Here is a 17830-nt window from a genome sequence, read left to right as displayed (position 1 = left end):
TTGTTTAGTAGATGATTTTTGTGTCGATACTCTTACTTTTATAGTAAGTATTATTATTTAAGACTATATGCTTTGATCTCCTTTATATATATATATATATATAGTATCATGTACTATTTTTTTATACCCACTGAGTTTTTGTACTCACTACCCTTTGCTTTTCCTTTGACTTTCAGATTAGTAGATAGATGATATGTGTTGTCGCTCAAAGGTCCTGACTGTCGGTTCCACTCGAGTTTGGATTTATGTTCGAGTTGTTTTATTTTTCTGTTCCACTGTCACTGTTTATTATTTTCTTTCCTTCATAGAATCGATGAGGTTTTGTTATAATAGTATAATATTTATCTTATGTAGATTAGTATGTTCACATGTTTATGCATATATACACGTATTATTATTTAAAAAGTTAACACATTTTTATATTGCATCGATGTTTAATTTGCTTGATCTGAGTTCTATATCATATTTCTCGTATTGTTACTAGGGGTACTATCCGGTTTGGCGGACAAGTATACCCTCGAAGCGTGATAATTTTATTAGTATCAGAGCATGATTCGAGTTTGAATGTTGGGTTTTATGTTTTGGGGATTTCTATTTTATTTCAATTTACGATTTTTCGAGTTTGGGACACAAGGCAAGCTGAAGGACATCTACGAAATATAGAAAAGTATACTTCTAGTAATCACTATTTGGTGTAGGTTATTATTAGACCAGTTGAATGTTATAGAAATTAAAGTATGGTTGGTTAGACTCTCTTCCATTTGATTGAATGGTATAACTATTTCTATACCTGTCTATTAAGTACCCACTGATTTGGTTTAGCATGATGACACTTAGCAAATCAACTTTATTTGTAGTCATGGTCAGAGTCGACCATGGGCATGACCAGTTGACACTTAGGACCCGAATCTGACGCAGAGTATGTAGTTTCTTAGGTGATATCAACTTAGACCAAGTTGGAAAGTAGGGGGTGGGTCTGTCAACAACCTATTGAAGATCAAGGAAGCACTAGTTGATGATGAACATCTCAAATTTTGAAATACGAATGAGATCCATGACTAAAGATAGATTGTAAAACACGAGGATGAGACTTCCCAATTTCAAGGAAGACTGTGTGTTCCAGAGATACACCCAATTAAAGAAGACCTACATCAAGAAACACGTCGATCATAATACATGGGTCATGTGGAAGATACTTATATGTGTCAAGATCTAAAGTGCTCCTACTAATGGAACGATATAATGGGCCTTGCGGATTTTACAACTCGTTAACAAGTGAAGGTAGAACATCAGAGTGATGCAGTAGAAGCGTTGTGGGTCATGACCCATAAAGAACATCAGTGACTAGCAGGTTTACTTTGGAAGATTTTTTATACCTAAGTGGAAAGGGAGACATAGTACGATGGATTTTAGATAGTACATGATTCGAATTAGGTGATCGTAGATTGATTATCTAAGTTTTACCTCTCGAATTAGGTGATTTTGGATAGTATATGCTCGCTGTGTCTTCTGCTCAAGTTCATGTATTCCTAAGTACCTTATACTTGACACAAGGCATTAAACTATAGAACATAACTTAACTCAGTTAATCACAGATAAACTTATTTGGGGTACTTACTATTCGAATAGAATGTCTAGTGTGGTAGAGTGTTGGAGGAATTAAAGGTTTATTTGTCCGCTCTGACTGTCCTTGCTAAACCAATAGTAGGCGAGCCATTGTGGATACACTTGTCCGCCACTGAATGTGTCCTCAGGTCCGTATTAGTATGTCAAGAGGGTAAAGAACAACAGCTTGTGTATTTCTTAAACCATTTTATTGAATGATGTTGAATGTCACTACACCGCTCTTAAGAAGTTAGCATATGGACTGATCTTAGCTGCTTGGATGTTACTAGGCATATTCAACCAGTAGGTTAACCGGTTTATTAGTTATTGGCTCCGATTAATTCTAGGTTACCACATTTTAGATAAAATCAGTTAATCGATTGATATTCTTATCGATTCTATCGGTTCCTGTTGAACCAACTCCAATTGGTTAACCAATTCCAACCGAGAAGCCGTAATAGAATAGGGCCTAGGTAAGTATACTTAGTGGAGTGGGTTATTAGGTGTTTTTTTGACAAACTAAAATTCTCCAAAGAAAAGATTGAAAAGTAAACAGAAATGGGAAAACTCCCCCGTCGACCGTCTCTCTCTGAGTCTCTCCTCCCAAATTACCAGATTCTAAAATTCCCAAATTCATTCACTCCATGCACGCCCTAAGTTTAGCTAGTCAGTTCTTGATTTTACCAGTTTATCGGTTAACCCAGTAAAAAAGAACTTAAATCGGGAACCAATTAACCAGAATTGGCTAAAATTGGTAACCGTTAAACCAAAATCGATAAGCTACCGATTCTGCTCCGATTTCTGATTTCCCGATTTTTTTACATAGCACTAGAGGTTACGTCCCTATTTTTTCTCTCACCCAATCATATTTTTAACCAATAGCACCCTGGGTCAAGTACTCATCAACCCAGAAGCTTCGAGAAGATTGATCAAGTGGACCACAGAACTTAGCGAATATGACATACAGTATCAATCTCGAACCACCATCAAAGGTCAGACCTTAACCGATTTTATGATTGAGATACAAAACTTGGAGCCAGAAGAAACTTGTAAAATCTAAGTGGATGGATCGCCCACTCAGTAAGGCAGCGGATTTGAAACTCTTATGATCATATCACCCCGTGAAGATAGCCTGCAATGTCCATTCGGTTGGATTATCGAACAACTAATAATAAAGTGGAGTATGAAGCATTGATAATTGACCTACAAGCTGCGAAGCATATTGGAGCTATTTGAGTTCTAATCTTCTTAGATTTCTAGTTGGTGGCTCAATAGTTGTTAGACAACTTTTAGATTAACAGTGAACGACTAAAGTTGTACGCGGAGACCTTTGAGAAATTGAAAGTCATATTTCAAGAGGTGACCTTGTAGAAAATCCCCTAGTGGAATATCAAAAGGCTAATGAGTTGGCCAAGTTGGCTGGCTCCTTAATCCCTTGGACTCTGGACAAACTTGTGGAGCGAACATTTTTGATAACTCATATTGAACGACAGGACGAGCTAGAATTACAGAGGGACTTGAGAGCACCGCTAATTTCATTCCTCTAACAAGGAAGTTTTCCTGCCGACTTGAAACAAGTGGGGGTGATCAAGAAAATGGTCGATCAGTTCACATTGGATGGAGATAGCTTGTACAAGAGGACATTCTCTTGCCCTATGTTCAAATGTATCAAGTCACATGATATACAGTACATTTTACAAGAGGTTCGGCAGGTCGCTCGCTCAGAAGATTTTACTAGTTGAATATTTTTGACACACTTTGCAAACCAACTTAGCTTGGCTTGTAACCATTTATTTATCATGTCAACAACAACATAACAACCCGAACCACCCCATAGAACTACTGAAGACCTCAATTGTTTAATGCTCATTCGATTAATAGGGTGGATATTGTGAGACATTTCCTGACGGCACCTGCTCAGAAAAAATTTCTTTTGGTGGTCGTTGATTATTTTTCTAAGTTAGTGGAAGCTAAGACACTAGTAAAAATAATCGAGCAAATAGTCAGCAAGTTCCTATGGTAGAACATCGTATGCTAATTTAGAATTCCCTACGAGCTCATCTCAGATAATGGTATGTAGTTTCAGGGTCAGAAAATCTAAAAATCGTGCTCAAGTTAAGGCATTTTGTAAGCTTTCACCTTCGTGACATATCCTCAAAGTAATAGTTAAGTGGAAATCACCAATAAAGAAATTATCAATGAACTTAAAACTAAGCTAGATCATGTTAGAAGAAATTAGGTGGATGAACTGTCCAGTGTGTTATGTATTTATCATATCACTCCTCAAAGTCACATGTGATATGATAAATCACAACATCCTGAGCAAGCATGTAACAGGTGGGGTGAGTTGCACAGGGATCGGGGATTTACACCCCGACTACCTTGAATTTCGACCCCGCGACCTCATGTGACAAACATCCCACCACATACCAATTCGGATGACCTGTGGGGTTAGGATAATTTCAATCAATGATTTATGATCAGAGGGTCATCTTCATAGGGTCATCCTAAGATTCTTCCTATTTAAAATTTTGTCAAACCATCAGGTCAAATTTCCGTCTTCCCTGATGCAAGAAAGAAAGGATCAATGATATAAGGCACTTAGGACAGCACAGGAATTGGCTGTTTCTTGGCAGTGATCTTCGGTCGCTGGATGCCAAACAAACACAGGGGTTTAAAAAAGAGATAGGAGCGTCGACTCATCAGAGTGGCAATGGAGAACGGGAAGCAGGCATGTTACTGTCGCAGAGATTAGAATCTTTGCCTGCTGATCCAGCGGCAGACGCTGACGGAGGAATCGGCCTTGGTCGACCGAGGGAATAAGGCCGTCGGATCATATCAGGGTTCGCCGTCGTCGGCATCTGAACTGACGACCCGCCTGCGGCGGTGGCACAGGCGCACCGCGGCGTCCGTTCTCTGTTGCAGCTACTGCTCAACTTTGTTTTTCCTGTAAATTCTTCGTTTGACTGCTGTAATTTTAGAAATATTAGAATTTTCCATCAATAAATGATTGATAATCCATCACTGGAGAGTACTGGTGCTTGGCGGAGACATCGCAAGGGTACAATCCGAATAGAGATGGGAATAATGTCCGCGCGAAACGAGAGACCGACGGCGAATATTCGGCTCGTCGCTTCCTCGCGTTCTATCGTACGCCGAGCGGACGCGCAGCTCCGGCGGCGGAAGGCTAGCGTGCGCAGAGGAGGAATGAAAGTCTGATATGAATCATGTGCATTTGCGATCAGATTTCTTCAATTGCTTAAATGCACGACTATTGACAGGCACTACGTACTTCTGGATTGAAAGCAAATTTGAATTGCTTTTTTGGATTGCGATTTCCTAATTTGATTTGGAGCAAATGTTGCGATCTTGATCCTGACGCCGATGGCGCAGGGACGGACGGGACGCCTGCGCCCGGTTCGTGACGGAGCCCTGGCGTTCCTTCTTTGGCTGCGGCGAGAACAACTGTGCGAGGCCGAAGACGGAGACGGGCTTCCCGGAGCCGCGGAGGGGGCCTACGGGAACGACGTTGAGGACTGGCGCCACTTGGACGTTGGAAGAGTAGGACCTCTCCACCCGGCGCATCCGCGGCCTCGGGCCGCCGGTGAAGCTCCCCGGACTGCTCGAGCTCCGCTCCAGGCCGTGGAACACAATCTTGCCCGATGAGCTCATGCGCGGGCTGTCCACCGACACACCTCGCGGCGGCTGCGCTGCAGGATCGGTGGTCCGCTTGCTGGGGCTGAACCCCATCCTCGATGCCGCCGGCAAGGCGGGACGTGGGCAGGATAGGCGGACCCGGGACGCAACGTAGCCGATCTTATCGGAATCGATGGATAGCCCGGCGATATCCTCGTGATCGGGGCCGGAGGAGGAGGACGAGGAGTGAGATAGACAGGAGGCGATGTGCGAAGATTCTTGATCCGAGTCGCGAAGGAGGGGGAGACTAAACGACGAGTCGACAGAGGCAGCCTTGGGGTGCCAGTGGAGCAGATGCTTCGGAGTCGACCTTGGGACCGCATTCTTCTTCGAGGCGGCGGAGGCCACCGCTGACGGCACGTCGCCGACTGCCACTTCGACGCGGAACTTCGAGGCGGATGCGCGCTTCAGGCAGAGTAACTCACGCCAGCGACCGATGCACCTTGGCGCGCGGGGGGATAACCCGTAAGGATCTGCGCCGGAGATCTCCGCCTTCCGCCGTATCTCCGGAGGATCCGGAAAGACCATAGACTCAGCCTCCGGAGGCTTGGTGACAGCTAGATGGAGCGGAACGAGTTTTCCCTCGGAGAAGAGCTCGTCGGCGGGTAGCATGGCGACGGGACGGTCATGGAGGAGGAACTCGAAGTCCTCGTGGAATGCTTCGGGGCTGCCCTCCGCTGCGGGAGACGGAAGGTCAACGGAGGCAGCATCGTGGCTGAAGGAGATCCGAGGTCCGAACCAGGCGAACGCCTCCTTCGTCGTCGGCGTGATTGCCACGCTGTTCACCAGGGCGGACGGCATCAATGGAACCAGAGAAACAAAAAGGGCGCCGAAGAAGAAGACGATGTAAGTGGTTTATAAAGAATCTAATCCAATTTATTTATTTATTTTTTATTTGTTTTAAAATCGTTAACTCGGGTAAGTGATTGGGTAAGGTTAGCGGTAAATAATGGGCAGTAGAGTACGAAGTCTCGTACATAGAAGGGTGCGTACGCTACTGTAGCTTCCTACTTTCTATTGGTCCTCGTAAATATTTAATGCGAAATATCTTCAAGTTAGTTGAGATTATTCTCTTAATTAAAATTGCTCTAAAATTAATTCAGAGTAATTTTAACTAATTAAAAAGAATTTTAATTAATATTAAATAAATTTTAATAACTTTATAGTTGGAGTTTTAGGAATATGCAGTGATGTTAGTCAAAAGTATTATACATATAATATTTTATAATAATATTAAAATAAAAAATATCATTTCAATTTTTTAGAGAGATTTTAAAATTCATCTTTGATGATTCACATGTCCAATCTTTGAAAGTCATTTTCACTGAATTAACATCTACGAGGGCTATCATCTAAAGAATTCACTGCTCAATCATTTATAATACTTTTCATTCTAATGAGAAAACAAAAAAAAATCGTGTATTAATAATAATTTTTCTCATAATTTAAAATAATAAGTTTTCTCAAAATTTAAAATAGACTAAGGAACATACATAAAACTTTTTTAAAATAATAAAAAAAGCATGTTTTTTTAATATTCTAGGTAAATAAACAGAATAATATATTCTCTCTCGTCATCATTCTTTTTTTTTTTTTTTTAGTTACGATAAGCATAAAATTGAATTTCATTGTTTCAAAATTAAAAAAAAAAAAAAATTGACTGCGTTAAATCGCACACATCATATGTTACGCACGATCGTATAAAAAACATTAGACATTATATCATCTCTCTCTATATAGTTGTAGAGAGAGATGATATGATGTTTGATGTTTTCTATGCGATCGTAAGTAACATCCAATGTGTGCGATTTAACACGGTCAAAATTTAATTTTTTAATCTCTCTTATATCTATATATAATAACTTTTTTCTCTTTCTTCTTAAAATAAAATTTTATCATCTCTCTCCTATTATTACATGCAACAATCATTGTGATACTTATGCTACAATATTCTAACAGCTATTATGTATTAACTGATATAACAGTGAAGTAACTGCTATAACTGTGCAATAGCTACTACAATTATAAAGTAGTTGTTACAACTGTAGAGTAATTGTTACAACCGTGAAATAGCTGCTACAACTATGCAATAGATGCTACAACGCTGTAGCAACTATTATATAGTATCTGCTACAATATTGAAGTAGCTGCTACAACTATATAATAGCAACTGATCCTGTCCGAACCAGGGGTCAACGGACACTGGGCACGTGGCGCTCCCTACTGGATCCTCGAGTGCTCCGGCGAACCTGCAACAAAACCGAGCCGGGAGGGGTGTCCCGGCGACGGCCCTCCGACGCTCAAGTCAGGCGAGGAATAACAAAAAGGTGGCCTCAAGATGAAGACTTGCATACCTCCGGTGAAGAAATGGAGACCTTATATAGACCTCTCGAAGAAGCCTGGGCGCGCCAATCAAAGCAACCACCTGCTTTTGACCATGCCCAGGTATGGGTCTGTCAGAAGGACCATGCCCATATATGGGTCTGTCAGAAAGACGTCCATGAGGCCATACTGCTACTGTATCAACCTTTCCATGATGTAACGGCAAGATCCTCCATCGTGCACTCTTGTGTATGGCGTAATCATCAGACATGCCGTTATTGACATCCCATATCCTGAGCCAAACGAATAGGCCGCTCGGCTAACCTTCGTACCCTCGCCCTTATCCTGGCCGAACGGACCACCCGCTCGACCCTTCGGTCCCAGCCGGGCAGACGCCCCGCTCGGCCATTCGGTTCTCCCGCCTTGGCGTCGGAATCCCCACCCCATGACTGGCTTATCTTTGGTTCCGCTCGGTCATACTCAGCTGCTCGGCGCGGCCATTAACCGCTTAGTCAGCCCTCCATCTGTCCTCAAGCTGAGACCCTTCAGGAAGTGGATCCCCCATTCTTACCGCCGGATCACTTGCCTTCCCTTCAAGTATAGTCGAAGGAGGCAGTGAGTCCGACTGACTAGACTATGTGTCCGAGCGGGCGGTCGTCGCCTTTCCGTAGCTTATAATATCCCTGGGGCCGTTCGGCCCTTCTGCCAAATTCAGCCGCTCGGCTCTTCATTTTGGTTATCTTGTCGCTCAACGTGGATGTTTGCTTGTCTAAATCTTCTCGAAAATCACGCAAATCCTCTCCATTAAGCCGAAGCATGCGCGGTATGGGCGCCTTAATTGCACCTGGTGACAGAGCGCCACGTGGCTTCTCTTGCGTGGCGGTGATGATCCGTACGATGGGACGCCGATTGCTTTGAAATGGACGGTTAGATGATGACCTTGTCTCCCGTGACCTGCATCCGACGGCGGAGGCCGACCGACCTCAGCCGTATAAAGCCTCCGTCTCCTTCCTTCGCCGCATATTCGCTTGCGCGTTGTCCTTCTGCCTCTTCCTCTGCCGTGACCTCCGACGATCCAGTTCCTGTTTTTCGGCGACTACCATCTCACCGGTGATCCTTTCCGTCCGTTTCCTTCTCAGTGAGTCTTCTCCCTTCGTTTACAAGGTCTTCCCAACTTGTTTTGCCTCTTTTCTTCCCATTCCTTCGATTTCTTGCTATCTTTTTGCTTCTTCGAGATGGCAAGCTCCTCCGAACCCGCTGTTGGTGTTCATGGCCCTTGGTACCTGACCATGGAGAGTCGATTTGATGAGGAGGGTGCTCGGCGCCTTGTTCGGACGTATGAGCTTCCTGATAACCATGAAATAGTTATAGCCGACCCGACTGACCGACCCCATGACCCCCCGATCGGCACCATTTGTTTTTTTCTAGACCAATTCCAGGGCAACCTTAGATTTCCTACCCATCCCTTTATTTTAGAGGTTTGTAATTATTTTCGCATCCCGCTCGGCCAACTTGTGCCGAATTCCTTTAGGCTGCTGAGCGGGGTGGTCGTCCTCTTTAAGCTGCACAGTTATCCCACTCGACCCCAAGATATTCCACTATTTCTTCTATCCCAAACAATCCGAGTTGGGCACTTTTATTTTCCAAAGTAGAATAGGCTTCAAATTTTTTGATAATATGCCGACCTCCAACAAACACTGGAAGGAGTTCTTCTTCTACATACGACTTCCCGAGCGGCCAGCGTTTAGAACCAAATGGCAGACCGCTGTGCCGACCCAGCCAGAGCTCGGCAAATTCAGAAGCAGTCCAGCCTACCTTCATGCGGCAAACTGGTTGTCCGGTCAACGGTACAAAATCGACCAGTTGCTTCTCAAGGGGGTGTTGTATATTTTTGGATTATCTCCCGTTCGGGCCAACCTCCCCTACCGCATGGGTAAGGACTCTTTACTTCTTTCACCTTTTTTGTCTAACTGATTTTAATTTCTTCTGCTGCAGCTGAAGTCATGTGGCGCTCCAAGGCTACCGACCATCTGAAATTGAAGGTCGTGGAAATTGAGGCGGCCACCAAAAAAGAGCTCGCCGAGCGGGGTCTCATACCCAGCCGCCCGGCAGATGCTGGAGAGGGGGGGCGCAGTCTGCCCCTGAAACAGAAACTGAGATCGTGGCGCTGACTGGATTGCTTCGCTCCGCTCGCAAAGACGGGATGCCGCATCAACCGGATGGGATCGCGACAGCCCTATCGGGCCTGCGGCCTCGCCTGCCCGGCGAGGGGCAGGTCGCCCCGCGCCTCAAGTCCCTCGCGGATCGCGCGCTTTGTCACCTTGCCGCTCTGGACTCGCTTACGACGGTTGGGCGAAACTTCCACCATAGGGGAGTCCTCGTGTCAGGCGACCGCGGCTGAAGAAGCGCCGGCCGGCCACCCGACCATCAAGACCACCCTCCGATTCCCATCGGAGGAATATCTATTGTCCGCCGATCGGCCATCGAGCCCCGTTCACGAAGTAACTCTGACGGGTCCGCTTGCCAAGCTCTTCGAGGACGCCCAGATTCAGGTGGCCCTCATGACGCCCAAGCAGCTGGGCGATAACAACATGCAGCAGACCACTCAGGTACGCTCATTTTTCTCCCTGCGCCATGTTACCGTTTGGCTCCTGATTTTATTATTTCCCTTATAGCGTTGGGCTGAGCAAATCGCCACTAGCCATCGGCTAGCCGAGTTGGAGGATCTCCTGGAAAAACTCCAAGTGTCGGGAGGTCCCACGGCCGAGCGGGAGAAACAAGCCCTCGAGGCCGAACAGAAGAAGGCCGCCGACCTGGCTACAGAAGTGGCTCGGCTAGAGGGCCAAGTCAAGAAGCACGAAGCGGATGCTAAACGCGCTACTGCCCGGAAGAAGCGAGCGGTAGCTGATTTGGACAAGATGAAAGTAGATGTCCGTGCGCTAGATCAGTGATCCAAGGATCTGGAGGCCCAGCTGAACGCCGAGCGGGAGGTCCGTTCGGCTGAACGCACAAAGGCTGAGGTGGACTTGAAGGCCCTCCAAGATTCCTTAACCGCCTCCCGGGCGGTGCTTAAAAAATATAAAGAGGGAGAGCCGAGTCGCTTGGCAGCAGCGCGCCAAGAATACCTCCGCTCGGAGAGGTTCGGCGTAAAATTCGGTGGCAACGTCTCTTCTACTTTCGCCGAAGCGGTCAAGGTCACCATGACGTACTTGAAGAAGGGTGGCCACCTTCCTGAGGGAATGCATATTCCCGCCTCCGACCTGGCGGCCATGATTGATGATATCCCGGACGCCTTCTTTAATTTTGAAGACCCGGAGTGAGGCGAGTTCTTTCAAGTGCTTTCTGTATTTCATCCGCTCGGCGGATGCAAAAATTTTTGTACGTCACGTTCGGCCCCCTTATGTTCCTTTGCTTGTATTTGTTTGCCCTTCATTGTCTCCTTTTAGTGTGTTGCTGCTTATTCGTAGAATCAGTTGAGCTCCCCATGTTTCCTACTAAACGACTGATCAAGTTAATCGGTAGACTCGTTTTCCTCGAAATCGTTTAACGCTCGGCTATACTGTTTGCATCCAGTGAATGCGAAGTATTGACGAGATGATGGTCGTTTGGCCGTTCGGCCTTAATCAATTTAGTACTTGCGGCGAATGCTCGTGTTTTGGCGTCCTTAGTTCCGTCCAGTAAGTTCACAGTCGCGGATGTTTATAGCCGATTGGCGCGGCTCTCGATCTTTAACGACGGGGCTCGTCGACGTTCCGCCCGGACATTTATAGACGCCGGCTCGTCTCTCGATCTTTAACGTCGGAGCTCGACGGCGCGGATATTTATAGCCGATCGGCGCGGCTCTCGATCTTTAACGACGGGGCTCGTCGGCGCGGATATTTATAGCCGATCGGCGCGGCTCTCGATCTTTAACGACGGAGCTCGTCGGCGCGGATATTTATAGCCGATCGGCGCGGCTCTCGATCTTTAACGACGGGGCTCGTCGACGTTCCGCCCGGACCTTTATAGACGCCGGCTCGTCTCTCGATCTTTAACGTCGGAGCTCGACGGCGCGGATATTTATAGCCGATCGGCGCGGCTCTCGATCTTTAACGACGGTGCTTGTCGACGAGGATATTTATAGCCGATCGGCGCGGCTCTCGATTTTTAACGACGGGGCTCGTCGGCGCGGATATTTATAGCCGATCGGCGCGACTCTACGGTTTAACGTCTGGGCTAGACGGCTCTGGCTAATTTTGACGCTTCCGTTTGGCGAAGCTTTTTGCCCTCCTTTTTATCACTTTTGGTTCCTTTCACCCAGCTTGGATAACGTACTCTTGGCCGAATGGCTCAGGGTCTGCTTCGTCGAGCATTTTGGCTAGGATAATATACCTCCGTCCGAATGGTACGGGACCTTCAATTTTAGAGCGCTTGGTCCGACCCATTTACCTCCGGCCGAGCGGCTCGGGGCCTTCGTTCTTTTGTTGGCGATGCCTTATTTGTTCTCTTGATTTTTCGTTTCTGCATTTCAAGTATTCAGTCAAAAAAAGTACACAAGATGATTTACATAGACACACCTTTCACCCCGCCCGGTAAGGCTGGAGGTGGTTCGCGCTCCACGGCCTATCTAGCTGCCGACCTTCCTCATCCTCCAAATAATACACTCCCGAGCGGAGCTTCTCGATGATTTTGAAGGGACCTGCCCACGGAGCTTCAAGCTTGCCGACTTCGCCGACCGGCTTGACTTTCTTCCAGACAAGATCGCCAACCTGGAATGACCTGGGAATGACGCGCCGGTTGTAGTTTTGCTTCATCCGCTGACGGTATGCCATCAGCCGAACGGACGCCTTTGCCCTCTCCTCTTCTACCAAATCCAGCTCCATGTTTCTCCGTTCGGCATTGTCATCATCGTAGCTCTGGATCCGGGCGGACTCAACGCCGACTTCAACCGGAATGACGGCCTCGCCGCCATATACCAAATGGAACGGTGTGACTCCTGTCCCTTCTTTCGGCGTCGTTCGGATGGCCCACAAGACGCTCGGCACTTCATTCGGCCAACTTCCTCCCAAATGGTCGAGCCGAGCGCGCAGAATACGGAGAATTTCCCGGTTGGCCACTTCAGCTTGACCGTTGCTCTGAGGATATGCCACGGACGTGAAATGTTGCTCAATGCCGTAGCTTTTGCACCAATCCTCTAACATCCTCCCTGTGAACTGCCGCCCGTTGTCGGACATTAGTCGGCGAGGGATGCCGAACCGACAAATGATGTGTTGCCAGATGAATTTTTTAATCATTTGTTCAGTGATCTTTGCTAGCGGCTCGGCTTCCACCCACTTGGAGAAATAGTCTACCGCCACTAGTAAGAATTTCCTCTGCCCGGCCGCCATCGGAAATGGACCGACAATATCCATTCCCCATTGGTCGAACGGGCATGAAACGCTTGACGCCTTCATTTCTTCGGCCGGTCGGTTGGAGAAGTTGTGATACTTCTGGCATGAAAGGCACCGTCCAAGCGGCATCTGTTTGTAAAGTTGGCCAAAAGTATCCGGCCAAGAGGATCTTCTTGGCCAACGAGCGCCCGCCCGGATGACCCCGCATGATCCTTGATGTACTTCCTGGAGGATGTGCTGAGTCCTCCGAGCTTACACATTTCAGCAGGCGCGAGAAAGCTTTCTTGTAAAGCTGATCTCCGATGAGTGTAAACCGGCCGTCTTCCGGGCCGCATATTCATCGGAGGGTGTGGTGCCCGAACGGAGAAATTCTATAATAGGTGGCCTTCATCGCTTGGAAACGTGAGGCCTTGCATCCGATCGACGTGCGCCACCGGCAGTACTTTTTCAATTGGTTGTTGAATGGCAACTGGCGTTATTGAACTCGCGAGTTTGGCTAACTCTGTCACGTCCCAGTTCGGGGATCTTCAGTATAAGAACCTCTCGGAAAGTAGCTTTGAGTTTTCAAAGGCCTCAACGTAGAGTTTAAGCCGAACATTGATTTCAAAGGTGCTAGAAAGTTGTTGAGCGGCCAACCGTGAATCCGAATAGAGAGTCACCCGACCGGCACCCACATGCCGGGCTGCCTGCAAAGGGCCTCATACTCTGCTTCGTTGTTGGTAGCTTTGTAATCCAGTAGGACGGATAGGTGCATCTTCTCTTATTGAGGTGAGAGCAGCAATATTCCAATCCCACTTCCGAGCCGAGTGGAGGACCCATCCACATATATTCTCCACATAGCTTCCGGCTCTGACCTTTGCACTTTGGTCACAAAATCAGCCAAGGATTGCGCTTTGATCGCCGAGCGGGGCTGGTATTGGATGTCAATTCACTTAATTCTGTTGTCCACTTAATGAGCCGTCCGGACGCTTGGATTCAACAGTACTCTTCCTAGTGGACTGTTCGTCAGGACAATGATGGTGTGAGCCAAGAAATACGGTCGGAGCGGGCGGCTAGAACCAAAGCAAAGGCCAACTTCTCGAGCCTGTTGAGATTTGACATCTTTTAAAATGTGGCTTAGAAAATACACTGGCTCTTCTGCCTTCACAAGTGCCGAGCCTACAACATGCTCGATTGATGATAAATAAATATAAAGTGACTCACCCCGATCGGCTTGGCTAGTCAGAGAATTAAGATATGTCTTCAATTCTCCGAATGGCCACATTCTTCATCCCATGGAACTTAGTAGCTTGCGCAAGATCTTGAAGAATGGAAGGCTCCGGTCGGCGATTTTGGAGATGAATCTGAAAGCGGTTATCCGACCGGTCAACCTTTGCACTTCTCTTGTATTTCTTGGGGCGACATGTCTTGCAGAGCTTTCACCTTGCTTGGATTTGCTTCGATTCCCGCTCGGTCACTATGTACCCCAAGAAACGCCCTCCTTTGCTCCGAACAGCACTTGGATTTAGCTTGACTCCATATTTGCGGCTCGGAAGGTTTCTTCCATGTCCTTGAAAAGATTGGCGCTCGGACGGATTTGATAAGAATGTCGTCACATAGACTTCCACGTCGCCCGATCCGCTCCCTGAACACTTTGTTCATCAAGCGTTGATAGGTGGCCCCGGCATTCTTCAATCCGAACGACATCACATTGTAGCAATATGTGTCGTCGGTCACTTTTTCTTGATCTTCGCGGGCGGGCGGCACTTGATGATATCCTTGATAGGCGTCAAGCATGCAAATTAATCCGGCCGTAGAGTCCACCGGCTGATCTATCCGGGCAGAGGATAGAAGTCCTTGGGGCATGCTTTGTTTAAGTCCCAAAAGTCGATGCAGACTCTCCACTTGCCCGGCTTGGAGACCAATACTACATTGGCCAGCCAGCGAACTGCACCTCGCGTATGTGGCGGCCTCCGAAGTTTTTCTACTTCCGCCCGGATGATGGCATTCTGCTCGACACTGAAATCCCTTTTTCTCTGCTTCACTGGCCGAGCGTCCGGTCGGACATGCAATTCATGCTGCGCTAGGCTCGGCGAAATTCCGGGTAACTCATGTGTCGACCAGACGAAGACGTCATGATTTCGTTGGAGGCATTGGATCAGTTCCTCCTTCTGCTCCTCCTCCAGATCAGAGGCGATAAAAGTTGTAGCCTCCGATCGGGTAGGGTGAATCTGTACTTCCTCTTTTTCTTCATAAATTAAAGAGGGCGGCTTTTCAGTGATGGCATTTACCTCGATTCGGGGCGCCTTCCGAGCGGAACAGGCTTCTGCTCGGATCATCTCTATATAGCACCGCCGAGCTGCTAGCTGATCTCCACGTACTTCTCCTACTTTGTCCTCCACGGGGAACTTGACCTTCTGATGGAAAGTTGAGACGACTGCTCGGAATTCACTGAGCGTCGGTCGTTCCAAAATGACGTTGTAGGACGAAGGAGAGTCGACCACCACGAAGTTTATTGTCCTGGTCCTCCTGAGCGGCTCTTCTCCCAGTGAGGTAGCCAGCCGGATCAATTTGAACCGTTGCGTAAACCCGTAAGCGGGGTCGTCATGGCGGCTGCTCGATCAATTTGGTGATCGACGCCTTCTTGAATATGATGTTGACCGAGCTCCAGTGTCAACAAATATGCGGTGAATAGTGTAATTTGCTATTACCGCTTTAATGAGCAGAGCGTCGTCGTGGGACACTTCTACTCCTTCTAAGTCTCCGGCCCGAAAGTGATATCGGTCCACTTGCCGCTCTTGGCTCTGATTGCGTGGATCTGCTTTGGACGCCCGCCTTTGGCTCGGTTGGAGTCTCCTCGGTCGCCGCCCGCCAATAACGTTGATCTCGCCGGAAGTATTGCTCTGTTTTCCTCTTCCGAGTGGGAGTCGGGACCGTTCTCTGGGCCCGCGATTCTCTGTCTCGGAGATCGGTGCCGATCGGGTGTCTGGTGATGTCGCCTCTCGGTGCGGGTCCGGTCGACTTCATGGGTCCTTTGTCTCCATCGATGGGAGGTGACCGTTCGTCATTCACGAGCAGGATTGGCCACGAAGGAAGACTTGACAATCCCGTGTTGTGCGTGTCCGTCCGGTGGAAGGAGAACATTAGGTCCATCTCTTCTTTGGCTTGGGCGGAGCGGCAGCTACCGTGCGATCTGGCGTGGGGGGATCGGATTGCTTCGGCCCTCAGTCCTCTAGGTGGCTGCTGAGCGGCGTACTGTTTCCGCTCGGCATGAATAGGTGCCCGCTCGGTGGGAGTTTCCTTTTTCCGGGCGGCTTGCGCTTCTTCCACGTTTATGTATTCATTGGCCCGATATAGCATATGATCATAATCTCGGGGCGGCTTTCGGATGAGCGACCGGAAGAAGTCCCCATCCACAAGGCCCTGCGTGAAGGCATTCATCATCGTCTCCGATGTGGCCGTTGGGATATCCATCGCCACTTGGTTGAATCGCTGGATGTAAGCTCGAGGCGATTCTCTCGGCTCTTGCTTGATGGCGAACAAGCTGACACTTGTCTTCTGATAACGCCGACTGCTAGCGAAGTGGTGGAGGAAAGCCGTTCGGAAGTCCTTGAAGCTCGTGATGGATCCGTCCGGCAGCCTCCGAAACCACCGTTGAGCCGATCCCGAGAGAGTGGTAAGAAAGACTCGGCACTTTACTCCATCGGTGTATTGATGGAGCGTGGCTGTGTTATCAAACTTACCCAGATGATCATCCGGGTCCGTTGTTCCATTGTACTCGCCGATCGTCGGAGGCACGTAGTGCTTTGGTAGAGGGTCTTGTAGAATAGCCTCCGAGTATTGGCGATTGATCCGCTCGGGGGATGAGTCCCCACGGGGGGCTTTCCCTTTTCTATCATCTCGCCTTGGCATTTCGTCTGAAGAAGATCCTCTATCTCTTCGAGCTGGTACGACCTGAGGGGTGCAAAATAAGGCCCAATGGAATGCGACGGTGGCTTGAGGTGCTTCTGCTCGGCCACCCGACGCAGATGTTGCTTGTTGCTCCGGCCGCTCGGCGGCTGCTTTCTGTTTTAGCTGGGTGTTGAGTTCTTCCTGAGAAAGCGCCACCGTGTGTTGTCGTCCACCTCATCCATTTTTCTGCTCGGATGCAGGTGCGTTCCCACAGACGGCGCCAATTTGATCTGTCCGAACCGTGAGTCAACGACACTGGGCACGTGGCACTCTCTGCTGGCAAAACCGAGCCGGGAGGGGTGTCCCGGCGACGGCCCTCCGACGCTCAAGTCAGGTGAGGAATAACAAAAAGGTGGCCTCAAGATGAAGACTTGCATACCTCCGGTGAAGAAATTGAGACCTTATATAGACCTCTCGAAGAAGCCTGGGCGCGCCAATCAAAGCAACCACCTGCTTTTGACCATGCCCAGGTATGAGTCTGTCAGAAGGACCATGCCCAGATATGGGTCTGTTAGAAAGACGTCCATGAGGCCATACTGCTACTGTATCAACCTTTCCATGATGTGACGGCAAGATCCTCCATCGTGCACTCTTGTGTATGGCGTAATCATCAGACATGCCGTTATTGACATCCCATATCCTGAGCCAAACGAATAGGCCGCTCGGCTAACCTTCGTACCCTCGCCCTTATCCTGGCCGAACGGACCACCCGCTCGACCCTTCGGTCCCAGCCGGGCAGACGCCCCGCTCGGCCATTCGGTTCTCCCGCCTTGCCGTCGGAAACCCCAGCCCATGACTGGGTTATCTTTGGTTCCGCTCGGACATACTCAGCTGCTCGGCGCGGCCATTAACAGCTTAGTCAGCCCTCCATCTGTCCTCAAGTTGAGACCCTTCAGGAAGTGGATCCC

The 17830-nt window shown here is 48.3% G+C and overlaps 1 protein-coding gene across 1 annotated transcript; it reads right to left on the bottom strand.

The window, feature by feature from the left end:
- Window positions 1–4944: 4944 nt before the first annotated feature.
- LOC122055268 lies at window positions 4945–6102 on the bottom strand. The gene has a single exon (XM_042616635.1). The coding sequence runs from the start codon at window positions 6100–6102 to the stop codon at window positions 4945–4947; it is 1158 nt and encodes a 385-aa protein (XP_042472569.1).
- Between the last annotated feature and the right edge of the window lie 11728 nt (window positions 6103–17830).

This window comes from Zingiber officinale, chromosome 3B (assembly GCF_018446385.1).
Source record: "Zingiber officinale cultivar Zhangliang chromosome 3B, Zo_v1.1, whole genome shotgun sequence".
NCBI lineage: Eukaryota > Viridiplantae > Streptophyta > Magnoliopsida > Zingiberales > Zingiberaceae > Zingiber > Zingiber officinale.
Note: the sequence above shows the minus strand (reverse complement) of the source record. Positions and strands in the feature narration are given on the sequence as shown.

Coding starts and splice junctions, on each gene's coding strand:
- LOC122055268 (XM_042616635.1), bottom strand. CDS start 6,102: ATGCCGTCCGCCCTGGTGAACAGCGTGGCAATCACGCCGACGACGAAG.